At 42.2% G+C, this 20,153-nt stretch overlaps 1 protein-coding gene across 1 annotated transcript in view; it reads right to left on the bottom strand.

Annotated features, from left to right (window-relative positions):
• nvl (nuclear VCP like) overlaps positions 1–20,153 on the bottom strand; it is a 28,004-nt gene that overhangs the window by 3,210 nt on the left and 4,641 nt on the right. The window contains exons 5-22 of the mRNA XM_073482505.1: positions 19,647–19,737; positions 19,460–19,520; positions 18,249–18,476; positions 17,612–17,714; positions 17,302–17,378; positions 16,993–17,127; positions 12,458–12,559; positions 12,222–12,339; positions 11,326–11,470; positions 10,580–10,892; positions 8,784–9,005; positions 7,053–7,157; positions 4,721–4,783; positions 4,218–4,337; positions 2,043–2,142; positions 1,483–1,589; positions 826–902; positions 491–582 (exon numbers count right to left, since the gene is read on the bottom strand). Of these exons, the coding sequence (XP_073338606.1) occupies positions 491–582; positions 826–902; positions 1,483–1,589; positions 2,043–2,142; positions 4,218–4,337; positions 4,721–4,783; positions 7,053–7,157; positions 8,784–9,005; positions 10,580–10,892; positions 11,326–11,470; positions 12,222–12,339; positions 12,458–12,559; positions 16,993–17,127; positions 17,302–17,378; positions 17,612–17,714; positions 18,249–18,476; positions 19,460–19,520; positions 19,647–19,737 (2,259 nt within the window). The remainder of the gene's footprint in view (positions 1–490; positions 583–825; positions 903–1,482; positions 1,590–2,042; positions 2,143–4,217; positions 4,338–4,720; positions 4,784–7,052; positions 7,158–8,783; positions 9,006–10,579; positions 10,893–11,325; positions 11,471–12,221; positions 12,340–12,457; positions 12,560–16,992; positions 17,128–17,301; positions 17,379–17,611; positions 17,715–18,248; positions 18,477–19,459; positions 19,521–19,646; positions 19,738–20,153) is intronic.

Here is a 20,153-nt window from a genome sequence, read left to right as displayed (position 1 = left end):
GTTTTGATTGGTCCGGTGCGGTGCGGTGCATTCTGGTTGTTGTACGTTTTTCTACCTTTGGAGCAAAAGGGAATACCAAAGCCCCTTTTTCAATGGTTTTTTCTGTTCATGTAGCACCAGCTTAAAATAATATTAGTGTCTTTCTGCTAAAAACCACCTAGTTTTATTTAAGGGATCATCTTTCCAGGGGTGAAGTACATCTTTGAGTGCTCTGAACGTAATTTTCTAAAAACAGGACTGAACTACTTTATTAACATGCAAATAGAACATAAGATAAGAGATAAAGGTAAACATCACAGACACCAGGTTTAATTGAAGGTGTCGACCTGGTATGTAGCTAAATTATTTCTAATAATATGCAAATCTCGAGAAAACACTATATATATTTCAATATAATATTCAAATGTACTCCATTGTTACTGCCACACCTCAAACTGTTAGTTACATACGTAAATACTAAACATCTGTGCAGGGGCAGGTGTCAAGTTACCAAATGAAGAGGCTGAGGAATGCTGCGACTTCAGGTAGGCCCTCAGGGCATTCACAGACGCTTCCCTTACTAACGCAGTCAGGTCAGCACCACTGGAACGAACACGAACACAAACACACACACACACACACACACACACACACAGAATGTGTGTGGATCACATTTTATTCGGTTTGTTATATTTGCCTATATTTGCATTTAGTCAGTAGCAAATTCAACTTAAAAAAAACATGTCTACTGATTCAAGCAAGTTAATTTTTCAGAAAGGGAGGAGATACAGTATGGAGATTTCAGTTGGTGTCTGAGGACAGCTGGTGTTTCCAGCAGAGACTTACCTGAAAGAATCGCAACGCTCGTCAGCGGCGATCTCTTCTAGACAGACATCCTGCTCCAGTGGAGGTTTGGTCCCGCCCTGTAACACAAGAATCCTGAGTCACTTGAGAAGATCAACAGCTGTTTCATCTCTGTGCAAAGCTAGGCTAACCCCATGTCAGACCATCTTTGAATGAACAAAGACTAGAGGTAAAGGGAAACTGCTAGCCTAGCTGCTTCACCTCCCAGTGACACAGCTCTTTTGGATGATAGAATCACTTTTCTGGCTGCCTGATGTGCTGAACTACTAGATTGTGGTTGATCATTCTGAACAGAGAATTGAACAACACACCTGATGCTGCCAGTTAAAAATGTAGCCACAGGAACAGCTTAAAGGCTTATCAGTTACCAAGGATGAAAAGAGGTATTTTGCTCCCAAACATTGCACAACTGTTTTCAGGTGGCACAGGTAAAACCTTAAGTAAGCCTTTATAATCCCTTTACACAAGGAAGTGGATAGAGAAGGCATGCAAAACATCATACGATATTCAGGTGACACTGAGCTGAGTACATATATACATATCTATATATCTATATATCTATATAGATAGGTAGATAGGTAGATAGGTAGATCAAGCTAGGATCACATATGGGTAATTATTCATTTGTATTTACTTTACCTTAGTAATGGTGAGCAGAATGGCATGGCGGTCTGCTGGAGGAGGCAGACCCACATACAAGGTTTTATCTAGACGACCTGGCCTGAGTATGGCAGGGTCAATAATATCTGGCAAGAGATAAGACAGTGACAGTCAGTGTTTATAGGAGCAACAGATAATTAATTACGTTTGAAATCCAATTTACATGTTAAAACAATAGTGCTGGAAGAATAGATGGATCATATATACATAAATACTACTAAAAAACCAATACAACAATGTCTAAATACTCCCTTACAAGCATTCAATATGCTACTTATGTAAAAGTACGGATGTATAAAAGTGTAAAGTAGCATAAAATGGAAATAATAAAATACAAGTATATCAAAAATTATCCTTACTGCACAACTTAAAATGCTCAGTTAATTTCCATCACCATTAAAAAGTGCCCTAAAAAGACAATTCTTCCAGCTGTTCTCTCATTCCGGTGAACCAAGAGGTGGAATCATCTGAGCTGGGTTCAGACTCCAGTCAGCCTCTGATACTCTGAAGTTCAGGTCTGACTGAAGACGGATTTGTACCTGGTCTGTTGGTTGCAGCCATGATGAACACCTGTCGTCGCATCTCTAGGCCGTCCATTTCTGTGAGCAGCTGGTTGACCACCCGCACACTGGCTCCTGACTGAAGACACACCAGCACTCATCATATACACATGCAGTACTTCTCTACGTCACAACAAAAACAAGCTGCATGAACAGTAACTATACAGTAGATCACATGGCCACCCCGATACAAGGCCCTTCTTGCCTTCCTATCAAAGATTTCTGGGGGTGCCTCTGCATTGTTGCTTCAATGATCGTCACGGTCTCAGGTATGGGACATATTGGCTTGAGCTACCTGTGGGAAGAATGAATATGTATGTCTGTATGTCTGTATGTCTGTGCATTTTTGGTTAACCGATATATCGGTCGGGCGCTAACTGGAATACTTCCAATTCCATCATGACATCACCTGCACCAAACGCCACATCATCAGCTTCACTACAACCTGCTCTATAAAGCCATCAGTCCTGGTATGGAACAGGTTTAAAGCACAGTTTGATCAGCAGCACCATCCTACCATCAGCCCACTCTCGTCACCCACCACCGGCAGATCTTCATGGAGGGGGAGCCCTCTTTAAAAAGGCCCTCCTGTGGTATCGTTCTAAAGTTTTTTTCTTGTTCCTTTGGTGAGTATCATTTTCAACTACAGAGAGCGCTAAAAACAAGAAACTGAGTCAAGAAAGATTTGACTGATTTACATGCCAGCTCAATACCTTTGTTTATCAAAACCAGACTTTTACAGCATCAAAACCAGAATACAATTTTTATTTTTTTTTATTTTTTACAAAATCCTGTCATCTTTTTTGTTTGTTTGGTTTGTGTTATTTGCTGGACAGGCTATCATCCTTGTATTTTTAAAAAAATGAACACATTCATTCAACACTAAATTAAGAAATGAGTTAAGAGTTATTGGTTGTAACATTAGAGGAACTACAGGTGTGTAATTGAGTTAAAATGAAGGCCAAGTTTGACGAGGATGCAGTCTCATGTCATCATATAATGTATAATAGGTGCCCATGGGTCAGAACGTGAACATGTTGACAGGTGTCACAGCTCGTGTGATCCCATCGCAAAATGGTCTCTAATTGAGTTGTGTACTTACAGTGCAGTGCCTGTACTTACAGTGCTTATAAAAAGTATTCATCCAATACTGCAATCATTTATTTTACATTATATATTTGTAATATAATGTTTAATTTGGTTGCCTGTAACGATGACTTCCTGTGGGAAACATCAGATGATACATCAGAGAGTGGGGAGGGAAGTTTGATAGCCCAACGCCCATTAACCAATAACTAAATGGTTAATAATGAAGAAAAAAAGCAAAATGACATAAATTACAGGAAGTGCTTTCTATTTAGTTTGGTGCTCCAATGACTCAATGAGCTGCAGCACACTGTGTCAGCATCTCAGTGAGGCTGTGCAGCATGCAACAGATGGAGAGGCTCTGAGTGAGGAGCACACTAGTCTCACATAGTTTCCACAATCTGTTTTGTCACTGTGTCAGTGCTGGAGAAAGGAGCACACTGGACTGCACCTCCCAGTCAGCACTGATGAAGTGGCTGTGAGCCATTGGCAGACATGTAGTACTGGCACTATGCCGTACCACATTACCAACAAACTGGTAGCATCGCACATTTTATCTTACATTTGAATTTGTGCCTTTCTGGTGAAAATGTTACCACACTAAGCTTCTTTCTTTCTTTCAGCACGCTTCACTTTTTACCTCAGACTGCTCCAGTAGAGAAGTTAGCAGACAGTGTGTCTGTATGCAAATTAACTTATGGACTAACATGCATAACGGTTCAAAAATGTTCTCAGCAGTTTTGTTTTGATTGAGAGAGCCCTAGGGGCAGAAATTACATACTAATGGCCACAAACTAGCAGCACATGACTCACATCGAGACACCATTGTTTTGAAAGCCTCCACCCCGATGTCAAGTTGTTCAGAACTCTCCAAAACAACACATTTCACATTTCACAAGGTAGATGTACATCAACAGGAAAAGCAGAACCACTGCTACTAAAACACTGACTGCTTTTTGTGTCTTTATGATGCATCTAGTGTATTCCAATGGTGTGGACAGTGTGTTGCACTGAAGAATCTGGTGTCTTGGTCATGGATTCACTCAGACCTCATCTCAGACCTCTCACCTCATGGCCTGAGCGGCGAGGACACAGAGCATCGATCTCATCGAAGAAGATGACACAAGGAGCTGAGTTGCGTCCTCTCTGGAAGACCTGTCTGACAGCCCGCTCACTCTCTCCCACATACTGTAGAGAAACACACAGATTCAGTTGCAATCAGTTCATTCTGATACATGGTGTGGTGAATAAGGATAATAAGAACAAGGATAATGTATTGCTCCAAAAGCTGTTGCAATATTTAGAGTGAAGATGTAAAGAAAATAACACAAGGAAGAAAACTCAATAAAAGGGAGCAGAGTCTGAACAAAACATCAAGGTATACAGAAACACCAGCTACAGGCTCACTGATGTGATGCTAGCAGAACAAACTGAATGAGCCCCTTACAGGCAGAGGCTAAAAGCTGAAAAGGGAGTTTCTGTTGGTTGTACTAAGATCCAAGACCACACAATGCAGCCATGCAAAGACAGCCTGCACTACATCAACATGTTCCTGCAGCTCAGTGACTCACCATGTTGAGCAGCTCTGGACCCTTGACAGAGATGAAGTTGAGGCCTGACTCATTGGCCACAGCCTATCAGGAGACAACACAGTGAGACACAGTGAGACAACAGCCAGCTTCACTCTCCATTTGTAAAGACAGACTTAAATATTGGTCTAGATGTCAGTGGCTAAGCTTTGAAAAATCTGTCCGCACATTTTGATCTAACTCTGTTTTAGGCAGAGGAACACAAACATTTTATTAAAAGGTCAAATATTGTCCCACCTGAGATTTTCTGTATTTTTTTTATTATAAAGCAGGTCTGGGTGCTACATAAGTACTGTGAATGTATCAAAAGGTTCAACACATGAAGAAATAAAGCCTGTATTCTGAAACTATCCCTTCAATCTTCAGGACTGCTGTAAGGTTGTGATGTCACAAATATACAGCCACTGCCTTCAGCTACACCCCGGCACAGCTGTAGATAGAAGAACACCTGCAGAGCTGATTTGGAAGCATGGTGGGTAGTACCTGTGGGAGCTGAGCTATCAGAGAAGACTGTTTTAGTGCCTTTAAGAGCCCCCGCTGGAAAAGTCCAGAGGGTTCAGACAGAGGGTAAATTGGGGTGCTGCAGCAATGGACACTATATGTTTTTTGAGCATTAAAGCATATAAACATATTCTAGAAGAATATAAAAATATGAACCAGGAAAATAATCATAGTATGGGACCTTTGCATTTCTTGGTCTGGAAAGTTATTCTGTCTCCTCCAGCGCAGAGCTGTCCAAACGTAGACAGTGACAGGACAGACTTTGTCTTTGACCAGAATTTGTCAAAATGTGCTGGAACCATTTCTCACCTAGATGACAAAACGTTATGAAAGCTGCATAGTCACCGCACTTCTACTGCTGCACAAGAAACGGTTCCAGCATGCAACTCCAACTAAAACTATAACTAGTCATTCTTACATTTCTGTTTCGTCTGTGCTGCTTTCTGGGTTAGTAGGTGTATTTTTGAACTTTCACTAAGCAAGGATCCTGATTCCAGATCTGTACTTAATATATTAACATGACTTTGCTATTAATTGTCTCATTTAACTCCCAGAAAGAAAGTGTATTTCACAAAATGTTTAACTATTCCCTTACAAAGTACCAACCAGACATGTGACTCAAGTTATTTGGTCTGAGCCTCAAGTAAGTTCCAATTCATTTTTCTTGGGCAAGTCATGTTAAGTCACAGGTTGTCTCAAGTCAAGGCCAGTCAAGTTCCAAGTCAAGTCACCTGCCCCCCATTATGACAATTTGTATTATAATTGATATTCAGTGAAATTATTCATTTCTCAATTTCTTCTACAATACTTCATCAAAATATTGTATTCCCAAATTAAATCTATTGATAATCAGTGATGGAATATAACTAAGTACATTACTCAAGTACTTACCTTGAGTACTTAAGTACAATTTTAGTTACTACTTTAGAGTATTTCCAATTCCTGCTACTTTATACTTACTCTCCACTACATTATGGAGGCAAATATTTTACTTTTTATTCACTACATTAAATGGTAAATGGACTTACATTTCTATAGCACTTTTCCACTCTTTACAACACCTGTCACATTCACCAATTCACAAACACATTCATTCACTGATGGCAGAGGCTGCCATGCACGGTGCCGACCTGCTCATCAGGAGCAATTTGGGGTTCAGTATCTTACTCAAGGATACTACTAATTTATCGACTATCAGATAAAAATAAAAAAAAACACTGATCCAGACAATCAGAAACAGACAAGAGACAGGCAAGTCATTGAAGTCACCATGTCTCAAGTCAAGTCCCAAGTCTTGAACCAAGCCCAAGTAGAGCCTCAAGTCCTTCATTTTTTGTCAAGTCAAGTTGCAAGTCATCATAACAGTGACTCTAGTAGACTTGAGTCCAAGTCACAATGACTCGAGTTCACATCTCTGGTACCAATATGTATAACATGCTATGCATAAATTATCTTTTTATTTGTCTCAAAATGCTTTATATTTATTATCAAAGAACTTACAGGTGCACAAAGCTTTATGAATATCTAACAGAATAAGTCAAATTTTCAGGTTTTAACAGGTCTATGAATTTAAGAACATACTTTACCAGTAAATAAATATTAGAGCCATCTATGTCAGACTAAAATGTTAATTTAGTCTAGATTTTCATTATGAATAATTTGTGAAAATGTGTGGTGAGCTGATAGTCTATAACAGAATACCAGATACTGCCAAACATTTTACAGTAAATTGCACTAAAGGTGTTCAAAGAAGTGACATGACTGTGTTACTCAGCTAACTAATAGGAATGATTGTGTTGGTGTGAAGAGGAACCTTGGCCAGCAGTGTTTTTCCACATCCTGGAGGTCCAGCCAGCAGCACACCAGATGGAGCACTGAGTCCAAGAGCTTTGAACTGCTCTGGAGATTGCACCGGAGCCTGCAAGATACACACACGCACATACATGCACACGCACACAAGCACACACACACACACGCACGCACAGACAGACAGCTGTGTTATTCTGTGCTAACACTCAGAATATGCACAGTGACAGCCAGGTCACAGCAGGTTCAGCCCACCACTGAACTCTAAAGAGCCCAGTCTGTTTATGTTGTAGCTATGGATAATGTCAGTCAGTACATGACAGTGACTTGTATTCAATAACAGGTGGAGAACCAGCCAGCACACAGACTGAGTGGCACATTTATATTTTCTTCAGCTCAGTTGTGGCTATAACTCGAATGAGGGGTCAAACTCAGAACTCACACAAATATAGTAGAAGCTGTTATTGAACAAAATGTTTGTTTGGGGGCTTTAAAAGGCACTGGATAATGAGTGAGTGTCCATTGTGGCCATTTGAAATTGTCATGGTCAACTGACGTAAGCTGACTGAGCAGGAGCGCCACCTGGCTTTGGCCCCTATCCAGACAGGGAGTAGGCAAATTGATTTTGCTAATGGACACAACTACAGAGACATCTGAGGGCTGTCAGAGGAACCAATGTGTCTCATCAGACCATCCGGAACAGGCTGCACCACTATTAATAGAACGCCAGATGACCGTTGCATGTGACACCCTTGAATGCCAGGCATCGTCAGGCACATCTGCAGCAGGCCAGGCAACATGTTGGTTGGACCATCCAGCAGCAGTACACCCCGAACTTCATTTCCATCAATGACACCGCATCCCACATCGTGCTCCTGTTGTCACCGCGCGTCTCCAGCAGGTTGGTGGTGTCATATGGAATGGCCGGCCATGTCACCCGACCTGAACCCCAAAGAGCATCTCTGGGACCAGTTGAAGCATCACGTCTATGCCCCTGACCCACCACCACGTGACCTCCAGGAAGTCTGCGTTGCTGTCATTACAGAATGGAGCAACATGCTGCAAAATAATATCTGCGGCTAGTGAGGATTATGAACCAAAGGTGTAAGGCTGTCGTCGATGCACGTGGTGGGAATACCGTTTTTGACTTTGTGCTGATTATTAATTGTGAGGTCTGTGTCCACAGTTGGATAGTGGATATGCAATAACAGGCAAATGAAATGTGTCTCATTGTTTTTGGAGACCAAAAATATTCACAAAACAGAAAATAAAAATTCAGATATGTCAGAATAAACAATCACAACATGAAACCCTAAAATATCCCAATATCCTATAAAAATAATTTCGAGTAGCGTATATAAAAAGGGACGATGTCCTCAGTCATGGAATAAATCAACAAGACAATCTACACTAACAAGGTTTATCCTTTGCCCCTGCAGGACTTGATGGTCCCAGCAGGAGGTTAGCTGAGTCTCATTTGTGACAAAGTACCAAGTACAGGGTGATTGACTCACTGTCAACAAAATAAAAAGTTGAAGACTTTATATCAAGATCACAGAGAGCACAGGGCAGAACAAATGTTGGGATCCAAAAAAAACCCTCCTCATCTATGGCAACAGTTTGTAAGGGCAAAGGTAAAGTATGACAAATGATCCCAGATTAATGAACCCATAGCCAGGAATGAAACTTAACTCAGTCTGGATCCTGGATGTTCAGTGTGAATAAATGTGGTGTTTACCAGTATGGCCATGGTGAGCTCCTCTCTGATGTCCTGCAGGGCTCCCACATCATCCCAGGTGACATCAGGCACGGTGGCGAAGCCCTCCCTCTTGGCTGAGGGTTGGACACTGGCCAGAGAGGCCTGGAAGTCTGACATGAGGATGGACAGGCTGGCCAACTCTTCCTCTGACAGTGTATCAGTGTTCTTCAACAAGTGCAACAAGTGACACAGCTCCCCCTGCTGGATTGAGAACACAACTCATCAGATAACACATGGGCACAGGAAATAAAAAACAAGTTCAAAACACAGAACTGGAAATGCCAACACTCTCAAACTGACAGGTACTAACATTATGTTGGTAGTTCAGCAACAGACGTACATTATCATGACAGATAGACCCTACTCTTCAGTTATACATGTGAATATTTTTGTAACTTGTATGCAAAACTTTTATTTATGGTTTTCATTCATTTTAGGTTTTTTGGGGGGGGGATTTATTTTTCCCTTTCATTTTTTCCACATGATTTTGTGGTTGCACACATTCAACAGTTGTTGATTTTCCAGCTGCAGGAGGGCATCAAGGTACACAGCATTTTATAATTTCTCTTATAATGAGCCTGGCTCAGAAAAGGCTTCCAATGATAGAATACAAAAAGAAAAAAAAACATAAAAAGGGGGACAAAATGCAAATAATCAGCCTAAAAATGTTCCAGATTCCCTCAAAGTAGTAAAAAATCAATTCATGGTTTAAATACAGAGCTTGCATTGCAAATAGTTTTTCTTGAATCACAGTATTATAACATATTTAATAAGTAATAATTATTTATATTTGAGTTATAATTCAAGACCCAGATGTTTTTATGACTTTTTTGGATTTTCACTAAAAATTCTAAATAAACAGATTTTTTTTTTTATCAATTAAAAGCCCTGTTTATTTGGTAAAACTTTACAGATTTGAACTTCAAATGATTGCAACTCCTGCTGCCATGACTGAGGCCACAGATAAGAAATCTACAAAATGAACAAAACACAGATTGTTTAGTTTGTGTCTGGTGAAACACAAAGACAGCAGTGTGGCATAAGTGTAGCGAATAAATACAACAAAGCAATCAGTCCAACTTCCATGATTGTCTGGGTCAAACTTTGACAACAATAAAAAAGTCTAAACGCACAGTATGTCATTTCTGCCACCTAAGGATCTCTCAATTAAAACAAAACATATGCTGCAAGTAGTGTGGGATCAAGGGAGTTTGTTGTCTTCGTTGTTAAACATCCACCATTGCTGATGGAAATCCTCTATGTGACACAGGCACAAATGTTCACAGACGAGTTAATGTTGTAAAGTTTTGTTCACATTACATTTAGTCTTGTTCAAACGTTCTTCCTCACTTTCTGACTCTCTCCGGGAAGTTATGGCGACAGGTGACTAAATGAAACACGTTACTACCTTGATAAAATTGTGGATTTCTCTGGGTTTGAACATTGTTGAGTGGGATATCGTGAGTACACAGTTCAACAAAATACACAATAAAAGTCTAATCCTTTTTAGATATTTACTGCAGAAATCTTACATATTATATCTTTAAGGATCTGCAGGTTGCTTTGATACTGACTGAAAAGGAAAACTAATATCTTCCTTACAGATAGGAAAACACATTCATAACATCTAAACACAGCAGTCTTTATGGTTGGAAGTAACTTAAAGCTTTTTTCTATCAGCATGGGAGTGAGTAGATAGTGAATGAACTTTCATTTTTGGGTGAACTGTTCCTTTGAGTAGAGTTTTTGAGGTGTACTATCAACGCTCCTCATACCTGCTGGGGATTCTGTCCCGACTCCTCCTGAGCTCCTGGGTTGATGTCTGCTGTCTGCTGCTCGCTGATCTCTTTTTCCGTCACATCAGCTTCGGTCTGATCTCTGCTTGGTAGCAGCTCTTTACTGGAGCTCTGGCTGTGGCTCTGTGACAGTCCCCTTGTTTCCAGCAGAACCCTGTTTATAGCGGTCATAGCAGCTTCGCGACACAGAGCCATAAGGTCTGCACCCACGTAGCCTGGTGTGAGCCTGGCCAGCTGCTTGTAGTCAAAATCCTCCGGCAACTTCAGCTTTCGACACAATGTCTTCAAGATCCTGACAGAGCACAAAGCATTGGGTTTAAGTGTTCAAACTGTTTGAGCATCAACAGAGTCAGAGACTGTGATCATCGAGTGGTGAATGCCTAAATCCCAACTGATGCACATATCCCTGTGTTCAAATCAATCCACAGGAAACATGATTTGAAAGTAAATCATCAACAGAAACTGACAAAGCCATGCTATATATAATAAATTAAATATGCAGTTTATCTTGACTAAATAATTCAACATAATCTCTCAGTGCACAGTGTCAGTTGTTCCGTCCATCCAGAAAACCCTGACTCTGAATTTATTTTTACTTCTCCGTTTTGTTTAGTTATGAAATAACTCAAACCGATACATTTAATAACAGATGAATAATTATCACCCTTTCAATCTTTTACATAATAATGTGAATCCTCTTTTCTCCTTAAATATGTTTAACTGACCTGAGACGAGCTGCCTCATCAGGAATCCCCAGGCAGATCTCTCTGTCAAAGCGTCCGGCTCTGCGGAGGGCGGGGTCCAGGGAGTCTGGCCTGTTGGTGGCACCGATGACAAGGACCTGTGCTGTCGCTGTCAGACTGTTCAAGTCTGTCAGTACAAAAGCACCAAAAAAAATTATCTCACCTGTGGAAGTCTAAAGTTTGCATGTGTTTAATACGTGTACCAAACTGCGTGTGCGGAGACCAGTCGTTTATCAATTATAGATCATCAGTTATTTAAATATCAGGTCCAAGGAGACCTGCAATTTCCTCTTGCAGCTTAAGTTCATATGCACACATACATACATGCATACATACATATCACTGCTTTGAAATGGCTCCAAGTGACTTTCCTGACTTGTTCAAATCAATGTGTTCTTTCAGATCAATGCTGAGCTCCTTAGACTTTTCCATTGTAGTGTTTGTGGCTGAGTCTAATGGGTGTATCAAACAAGCTCCATTAAAATGGGCCCAGAAAAGTCAGCAGCTGTTATCAATCAGAATCACTCAGAAGAAGTTAAGAGGCCATGCTACTAAGAACATTTGATTCACACAACTTTCTATAATCACCTAGTTACTGTATGTATATATTTGATCCAGCAGATTTGATCACATTTTCAGAAGACCTATAATAAATTCATTACTGAACCAAACTTCATGAATGTTTTTTGTGACAAAGTAGTTTGTGTTCACTCATTCCATCACAGAAACATGAGAGCTGTAGAAATCATTGGAACTGAAGACTGCCATGATATACATGTTCTTTACAGGTGTATGTAAACTTTTGACCACAACTGAATATATACACAATATAATGAAGCTAGTCTTTTTGTCCTCTGGGCAAAGGCAGTGTATCCTACCATCCATGCAGGTTAGCAGCTGGGCTACAATCCTCCTCTCCATGTCTTTAGAGGCCACCTCTCTCTTAGGGGTGATGGCATCTATCTCATCTATGAACAAGATACATGGAGCAGAGCTCTGCAAGGGGAGGAAAGAACCAATGATGTTCAGAGACAAAGACAAAGTCAACATTATTTATCATTCATTATTGATAACAACACTAATACAGTATGATCAAGAAGAATATACTACTGACCACAGCCAGGTCAAACAGCTCTCTGAGCTTCTGTTCAGACTCCCCAGACACTCCAGACACCAGCTCGGGGGCAGACACCTTCAACATGGGCAGCTGTAGCTCCTGAAACACACAATCACATTCTTTTATTTAACAAATGCACAAAATACATTGAACTTTTATTCCTAGCTGGAACATTTTTGGCCCAAACTGTTTTAAAAAAGAAAAAAAAAACCCAACCACAAATCCAAAAATCTGACTCTAAAGAATGAATCCTTAGTTAGTGTGCAGATCTCCCCACTTGTCCTCTGTGGCTGACGACCGTGAGGTAGCGATGTCATTTCACTTGATGCAAACTGTATAGTACATGTGTCTGTGTGATAGATCTTATAGTAAAGATCTACCACAACACATGCAACAATGCAATCAATGCCGTAGACTAATATGAACAATAAGGCCGCTATATTAAAGCACTTTGGATATTAGGGTATTAAGCTCAGTTGATGATAACCCTGATTGATTCTGTTATTTAGCCAAGAACGGCCTCATACTGCTACCTGGGCTTAAAAAAAATCTTTGGATACGGTGAAATGTATGAGCATGCCTTGTCATAGTTAAGAAACCTGAGGGCCTGGTGACCTTTAATAATAATAATAATAAAAATACATTTTATTTGTACAGCGCTTTTAAAAACTCTCAAAGACACTTTACAAGAATAGAATACATACAAGAATACATAAAATCAAGTGCATGGTGCATAAAATCAAGTGCATGGTGCGATAGAAGGAGAAATATGTAGAAAAAAGAACAATGTATGAAGGATATGGATCTGTGTAGGTTTTTAGGGAGAACAGGTTGAGGACAACAGACAGCTACGGGTGCAAATGAAAAGCGGATTTGAAGAGGTGGGTTTTGAGCAATGACTTGAAGGTGGATGAGTCTGGGCAGTCGCGGATGTGTTTGGGGAGGGAATTCCAGAGGGAGGGGGCAGCAATGGAGAAGGCTTGGTCCCCCCAGGTACGGTGCTTGGTCCTGAGGGGGGGTGAGAGAAGGTTAGCGTCTGAGGATCTGAGGTTTCGAGAAGGAGTGTGGTGGTGGAGCATGTCCGTGAGGTAGGGAGGGGCCTGGTTGTGGAGGGCTTTATGGGTGAGTAGGAGGAGCTTGAAGTTGATTCGGTGTGGGACAGGGAGCCAGTGAAGGTTTTGGAGTACGGGGGTGATATGTTCACGGGAGCGGGTGTGGGTGAGGAGGCGGGCAGCAGAGTTTTGGATGTATTGAAGTTTATTGAGGACTTTGGAGGATGAACCATAGAGGATGCTGTTGCAGTAGTCGAGTCTTGAAGTGATAAATGCGTGGATGAGAGTCTCAGCTGCAGAGAAGGAGAGTAGTGGGCGGAGGCGGGCAATGTTTTTTAGATGGAAGAAGGCAGTTTGGGTGAGGCGACTGATGTGCTGTTCGAATGAAAGAGTACTGTCCAGGATAATGCCGAGGTTACGGATGGAGGGAGAGGGAGACAGGGTGATGTTGTCAAAGCTGAGGGAGAAGTTCTGGGTCGATGTGGTGAGGGGTTTTGGGCCGATGAGTATGATTTCAGATTTGTCACAGTTTAGTTTGAGAAAGTTTTTTTGCAGCCATGATTGTAGTTCTGACAGGCAGTTTGTGAGGGTAGAGTGGGTGGCAGGGGTGATGGATTTTGTGGAGATGTAGAGTTGGATGTTGTCGGCATAGCAGTGAAAACGGAGACCATGACGACGGATGATGGAGCCAAGGGGGAGTAGATAGATGATGAAGAGGAGAGGACCAAGCACTGAGCCCTGGGGGACGCCTTGAAGCAGGGGGGCAGTGGAGGAGGAGCAGTTGTTGACATGGATGAACTGTTGTCTGTCTGAGAGGTAGGATTTGAGCCAGGAAAGAGCGGAGCCGGTGATGTTGAGAAATGTTTGTAGGCGGGACAGGAGGATGGAGTGGTTGATGGTGTCGAAGGCTGCAGTGAGGTCAAGGAGGATGAGTATACTGAGGTGGCCGGAGTCTGCAGAGAGGAGGAGGTCGTTGGTGATTTTAAGGAGAGCGGTTTCGGTGCTGTGTTTGGGGCAGAATCCAGATTGGAAGGGTTCATACAGTTCATGAGAGTGGAGGTGGGTTTGGATTTGTGAGGCGACAACACGTTCCAGAATCTTTGACAGGAAAGGGAGGTTTGAGATAGGACGGAAGTTTGAGATGATGTCAGGATCCAGGCCGGGTTTTTTGAGGATGGGGGTGACAGCGGCCAGTTTGAGGGATTCGGGGACAGAGCCAGAGGAGAGGGAGGAGTTAATAATGATGGCGATTAATGGGGAGATTGTAGGGAGGCAGGATTTAACGATGGAGGATGGGATGGGGTCCAGAACAGAAGTTGAGTTTTTTATCTTGGTGATAATGGAGAGGAGTTCCAGGGGAGAGACATGGGTGAACTGTGACAGGGGTTGAGTAGTGGTGGTGGTGATGGGGGGGGTGAGAGGTGGAGAGGCTGTAATGGGGGGGGAAGTGCTAAGTTGATTGTAGATAGTGTCGATCTTAGACTGAAAGGATGCCAGGAAGGAGTTGCATTTATTGACTGTGAAGGAGGTGAGGGTGTTGTCGCAGGGTTTGAGGAGTTTGTTGATGGTGGAGAAGAGAGTCTTGGGGTTGTTGGAACCAGAGTGAATAAGCTGAGAGTAGTAGTTGGACCGTGCAGCAGTGAGGGCGTTTTTGTAGTCTGAGAGGTGGTCTGTGTAAATGTTGAGATGGACTGTGAGACCGGTTTTCTTGTAGAGTCTTTCAAGCTGGCGCTTACGGATTTTCATTTGACGGAGTTGGGGAGTGTACCAGGGAGCTGAGTGAGTGAAAGAGACTGATTTGGTTTTTAAGGGGGCCAGGTGATTGAGGCAGAGGGACAGTGTGTCGTTGTAATGGTTGACCAGGTCAGTGGGGTTAAAACTTAAAGGGGGGGTGGACAGAGTGTTGGCCAGCAAGTCAGAAAAAGCTGAGGGGGAGATGGATTTAATGTTCCTGAAGGTAATGTTGCGTTTGAGTTTTGGGGGACGCAGGGGGGTGATGAAATCCATGATGATGGCCAGGTGATCAGAGATCTGTAGGTTGAGGCTGGAGAGTTTATGAAGGGTGACACCGGCAGAGCAGACTAGGTCCAGGATGTGGCTGCGACAGTGGGTGGGGAAGTTGACGTGCTGGGTGAATTGAAGGCAATGAAGCAGTTCCAGGAGGTTTATTGCACTTTTGGAGTTAGGGTCATCGATATGGATATTGAAGTCACCCAGCAGCAGAATTGAGGGGGATATGGCGGATAGCTGGGTGAGGAATTCGGCGAGGTCTGAGAGGAAGGAGTGGTTTGGTTTGGGGGGACGGTAGATGATGGTGATGACCAGGGGAGTGGGACCAGGCAGTTTGAGGGCAATATGTTCGAAAGACTGAGCAGGAGGGATGGAGATAGTGGATGCAAGGAAATTTTTCTTGAAGATGGCAGCAACGCTACCACCCCGTCCGTCAGGGCGTGGCTTGTCAATGTAGGTGTAGCCAGTGGGTGTGGTCTGATTTAGGGAGAGGTAATCTAGAGGTTTGTGCCAGGTTTCGGTTAGACAGAGGAGGTCCAGTTTATTGTCAGTGATAAGTTCATGTAGGATGGCACTTTTGTTGGTCAGTGAGCGGGTGTTGAGTAGGACCAGTTTGAGGTGTTTTTGGATCTGAGTCGAGGAGGGGGTGGCAGGAGTGCAGTGTATGGGGAGCAAGTTGTTGTTGTTCGTAGTCCTGGATGTACCGCATGGGCGGGGTGGTCTCTGTGTTATAATGGATTGTATGGGGAATGTTTCAAGTGGGAGGGATAATGACTGGTTGGGTCGTACGGGGGCGCTAGTGAGCTGGACAGTGGTCTGTGCTTCTGCTGGCGAGGGATGAGGAAGAGTGTCGGTGAAGGGTGTGTGTGGTGTAAATAGTCACTCTCGTGGAGCGAAATGTACAGTGTGTTGTATGTTGGCTGCAAGCATGCGACTACCTGTGGTGTTTGGGTGAATGCCGTCGGGCTTGAAGAAGGAGGGGCGGTTCCAAAACAGATTAAAATTGTCCGCGAAGTTGAAACCTCGAGCGTAGCAGGCATGCTTGAGCCAGGAGTCCAGCTGGAGCAGTCTGGAGAAGCGCGCGTCCCCGCGACCAAATGTGGGAATGGGACCGGAGATGAATACGGACTTTCCACACGTGCCCAAGAAGTCCAGGAGGGAGGTAAAATCCCTTTTGGTGAGCTCGGAGGCGCCCCGGGCCAAGTCGTTGGTCCCTACGTGCACCACTATGCGCGTTATGCGCGTTACACATATAATTAACTTTGTGCAACTGTACCACAGACCTGGTACAGAAATGTTTGTTTCTTTTGTTTGTTTGTATTTTTAGGTTTCAGGGAATGGGAGTTAATATATCTATATTTATATTATGTTTTAACCCTCTGTCCTCCTTTGTACCCTTTGCTGAAACACAACAGTTAACTTTCAATGGTAAGCTATTTTCTCCATGAGCTGGTGCAGTCCAGTACTCACCCCAGCCACAGCCTGGGCCAGCAGGGTCTTTCCACAGCCAGGAGGTCCATGGAGGAGAAAGCCCCTTGGAGGAGCCATTCCCAGCTGCTGGTACACTTCTGGGTGACGCATGTGGATCAGCAGCTTACACACCTCCTGCAACAATGTCAAATAGTGAAAACAGCTGGTGAAAACTACAAAACACATGCAGAATGTAGCATACACTCAACAGTCCAGTTATGTGGGATTAAACAATGTCTGACTTTTTTTTGCCAGCAAATTTCCTAGCAGCAACCAACAGTTGGAAGTAGGATGTTTAAAGATACTAACCGTTAATGTTTCCTCATTACCTCCCACATCTTCAAACTTCAAAGAGGGATATTGCAGCTCTGGGGACTTGGATTTTGCTAAGAAGTAATTCATACAGAAAAAATAACTTACAATGGAACAAAGACCAGACTATTACAGAGATCACAGTTGACTGTGGGATCGGCTTGTTAGAGTTATCTGTCAACAAAAATACATGTATTCATAAATAATGAAAGTTCAATATGGATTGCATTGTTGTGTGGGGTTCAATAATACATTAGAAATATAAAGTATTTTATAGTTAAATTGCACTATCTAGACGGAATAGTACCTTTCTTGTTCAGAGTGCGGGACTCAGTAGTGTCAGTGGAGCTCTTCATTCTTTTTTTTGACTTCTTGTGAGTTTTCTCAGGCTCCAGCATGGACACATCTGTCTGTTGGAGACAAACATACATGGCAATCAGTGTACGAGTTGAGCATCATCAGCTGAACGACAAAGTAAATGTCCACATGAAATACCAACAGTCGAAGGGTCACATTATCAGGTGGCCACACTAACTTTCATTCACTCCTCACTTAGTTTGTTGTTGTATTAAGTGGCATGTTTTTGTAGGCAATGAAGAAACTCCTCCTTCACAGATGGAGTCCTGTCCCTTCATTTCAGGGCCAGATACATTTTCTAAAAGAATTCCAATGATTCTTCGGTTATTAAAATCAAAATCATTGAAAACTACTGCTGCTGATTGGCTGGAATATTGTTGTGTGGCAGTGCCTGACAGAGCCAGGGATGTGTACAAACATCCAACACACCTAGATAACTTACTGCGAGGACATATACGCTTCATTTTGACATGACATTTTGAAGTGTGTTGTATTAGGATAACTGACTGCACCTTTAACTGTCCTGCATCTTGAGTACAGACATCCCCTCCATTCATACATAAATACATGCATACATACATACATACATTTGTATCTGCATTAGTTGGCTCTTCGTCACACAGGTCAATGAGGACGTTGCTTTTCTCAGGGCCCCTGCCTTTGTCAATGAACCATCCTCCTGCGGAGACCAGCGTGCCTGTGCTGGGAGTGGGGTTAGCTATGCTAGCAGTACTGCTGGCAGTGAGCTGATCACTGGAGTCTGGATGTCCTTTCCGGTACAGAGATGTCAGAGAGCTGTTCATGTGGTTGGTGGGCTGTGGATGACACAATGCAGCATCAAGGTATGGTTAAATCTCACAGTCAACTAGAAGAACCCCCTTCACGCAAAGTTGCTATTCCTGAGATGTAACGTTGAATAATGGCCAGAACATTTTTTGCAGAATATTGTGATGTCAGACTGAAGCTTGACCTTTAGGAATTAAAATGTCTTCACTTAATCATTTTATCCTATTAAACATTTGTTTAAAATTATATAAAAAAATAAAATAAAAATCATTTGTCATATGTATCATAGAACTTACTACCACTCAAATGTAATCAGTTCATCCTTGAGTCCAAGTGGACATTTGTGACAAATTTGAAGAAATTCTCTCAAGGCACTGAGAGATATCGCTTTCACTTGGACAGACAACCCAAACACATAATGCCTCCAGCCAAAGCTATCACTGGAGCAGGGGCATAAAAAGGTTTGTGGCTTTAATTTAAGTAACCAGAAAAATATGGAAAAATATACAAATTGATGCTTTGCCATGGCTATGCTGATTATAATAACTCTTTAAGATCTTTAAGGTTTTGTCTGTAGGCTGACCAAGTTTGAAGTGGATTGTATTAACGGCCGAGGACGTAAAAGTATGACCCCTGAAAACTGTTAGGGGGCGCCATCGAGCCAATTTTGACACACTGAAAGTTTTTCAACATTCATCCTTCAAGTTTTAATATTTACACAGAGTCGTCTTTCCTATCAGCTTGATAGTTTGGCATTGTGTGTATTTTGACATGATGTAGAACCAGATCAAGACTAAAAATGTTAAACATTATTAATCATTTCAATACCTAAATTAAAAGGGCTGTGCAGTCTAGGTGGAGCCAAGTCCTCTCTGAGTGCTGAATATATGGATATGTTTGATTAGCAATTGGTGTGGGTTATATAATGTAATAATATAAGCTTCAAAACTCTATGACCAACTTGCTTCTACCATAGTTTGCCCTCAGATGTAACCTTCATATTATTTCTTACAGTGTTCTCCAGAATATGGTCATCACTCTCAGAGGATTCCTCTGAACTACTGCTGCCTTCCCTGTAAACACACACATTTGAATGGCATTAGTTGTATATTTAAATAGAGGATACAGTAGAGAGAGGGTCATAGAAAATGGCATAATCCTACTGGTTCAAACTAGGCAGTAAGCAGAGGGTCATTTACCCAGTGTCAGTGTGGTTGTGCTTGGCCCTCTTGGCCAAGTGTTTGCTCTCCAGATCATTAAGGTCAGACTCCTTTGTGATGGCTTCATACACTAGAGGAGAGGTAGATGGAGAAAGAAAAATCAGTGCTTCTCACAGTACATACTCCAAAACAAGCATTTGATCATGAAAGCTGGAATGGACTGGTTGGTTTGTGAGGCTGGAGAGGTCATGTGTGTGATTATTTTTGGTTTATCAGAATTACGAGTATTACTTTAAATGGATGGGTCTTTTCTCCTATGATTGCATGACAATAATTCCATCATCCCGACTAAAACTAAACCAAAACAATGGTCTTCATCCTCGTCCTGTCTGTCCCACAATAGAACGCGACTCCAGTGTGAATTTAAAGTTTTAAATAATCATAGATGTAACACATCTACTGTCATCTACACCAATCTACTGTCACAGGTCCTGTTCAGACCTGGTATTAACATCCATCCTGAGTGATCCAATCACAAGTGGACAG

Source organism: Pagrus major, chromosome 15 (assembly GCF_040436345.1).
Source record: "Pagrus major chromosome 15, Pma_NU_1.0".
In the NCBI taxonomy this organism is placed as follows: Eukaryota; Metazoa; Chordata; class Actinopteri; order Spariformes; family Sparidae; genus Pagrus; species Pagrus major.
This window is presented reverse-complemented; position numbering and strand designations above follow the sequence as displayed.